Source organism: Myotis davidii, unplaced genomic scaffold, assembly GCF_000327345.1.
Source record: "Myotis davidii unplaced genomic scaffold, ASM32734v1 scaffold609, whole genome shotgun sequence".
Lineage (NCBI taxonomy): Eukaryota > Metazoa > Chordata > Mammalia > Chiroptera > Vespertilionidae > Myotis > Myotis davidii.
The window spans coordinates 704620-704824 of NW_006300164.1; the positions used below are offsets into that span (position 1 = coordinate 704620).

General features: G+C 69.8%; 1 protein-coding gene across 1 annotated transcript in view; it reads right to left on the reverse strand.

The window, feature by feature from the left end:
- ENTPD2 (ectonucleoside triphosphate diphosphohydrolase 2) overlaps window positions 1-203 on the reverse strand; it is a gene marked incomplete at its 5' end in the record, with an annotated part of 4024 nt that extends 3821 nt beyond the window's left edge. The window contains 1 exon segment of the mRNA XM_015572341.1: window positions 95-203. Within this exon segment, the coding sequence (XP_015427827.1) occupies window positions 95-203 (109 nt within the window).
- Between the last annotated feature and the right edge of the window lie 2 nt (window positions 204-205).

Below are 205 nucleotides of genomic sequence, written 5' to 3' on the forward strand. Positions count from 1 at the left end.
CGGCTGCTCCTCAGGCAGAGGCTTGAGCCAGAGGGCCCGAGGCCGACAGTGCGTGGGCATCCGGGCGGGTGCACCGGCGCTCGGGGACCCTCACCGCGCACGTCGCAGGAGCTGTGCTGGCCCACCACGCCCGTGTCGTTCTCCTTGTCCGCCGGCCACTTGTAGATGAACATGGACGTGTGCGAGGAGCCAGCGTCCAGGACGA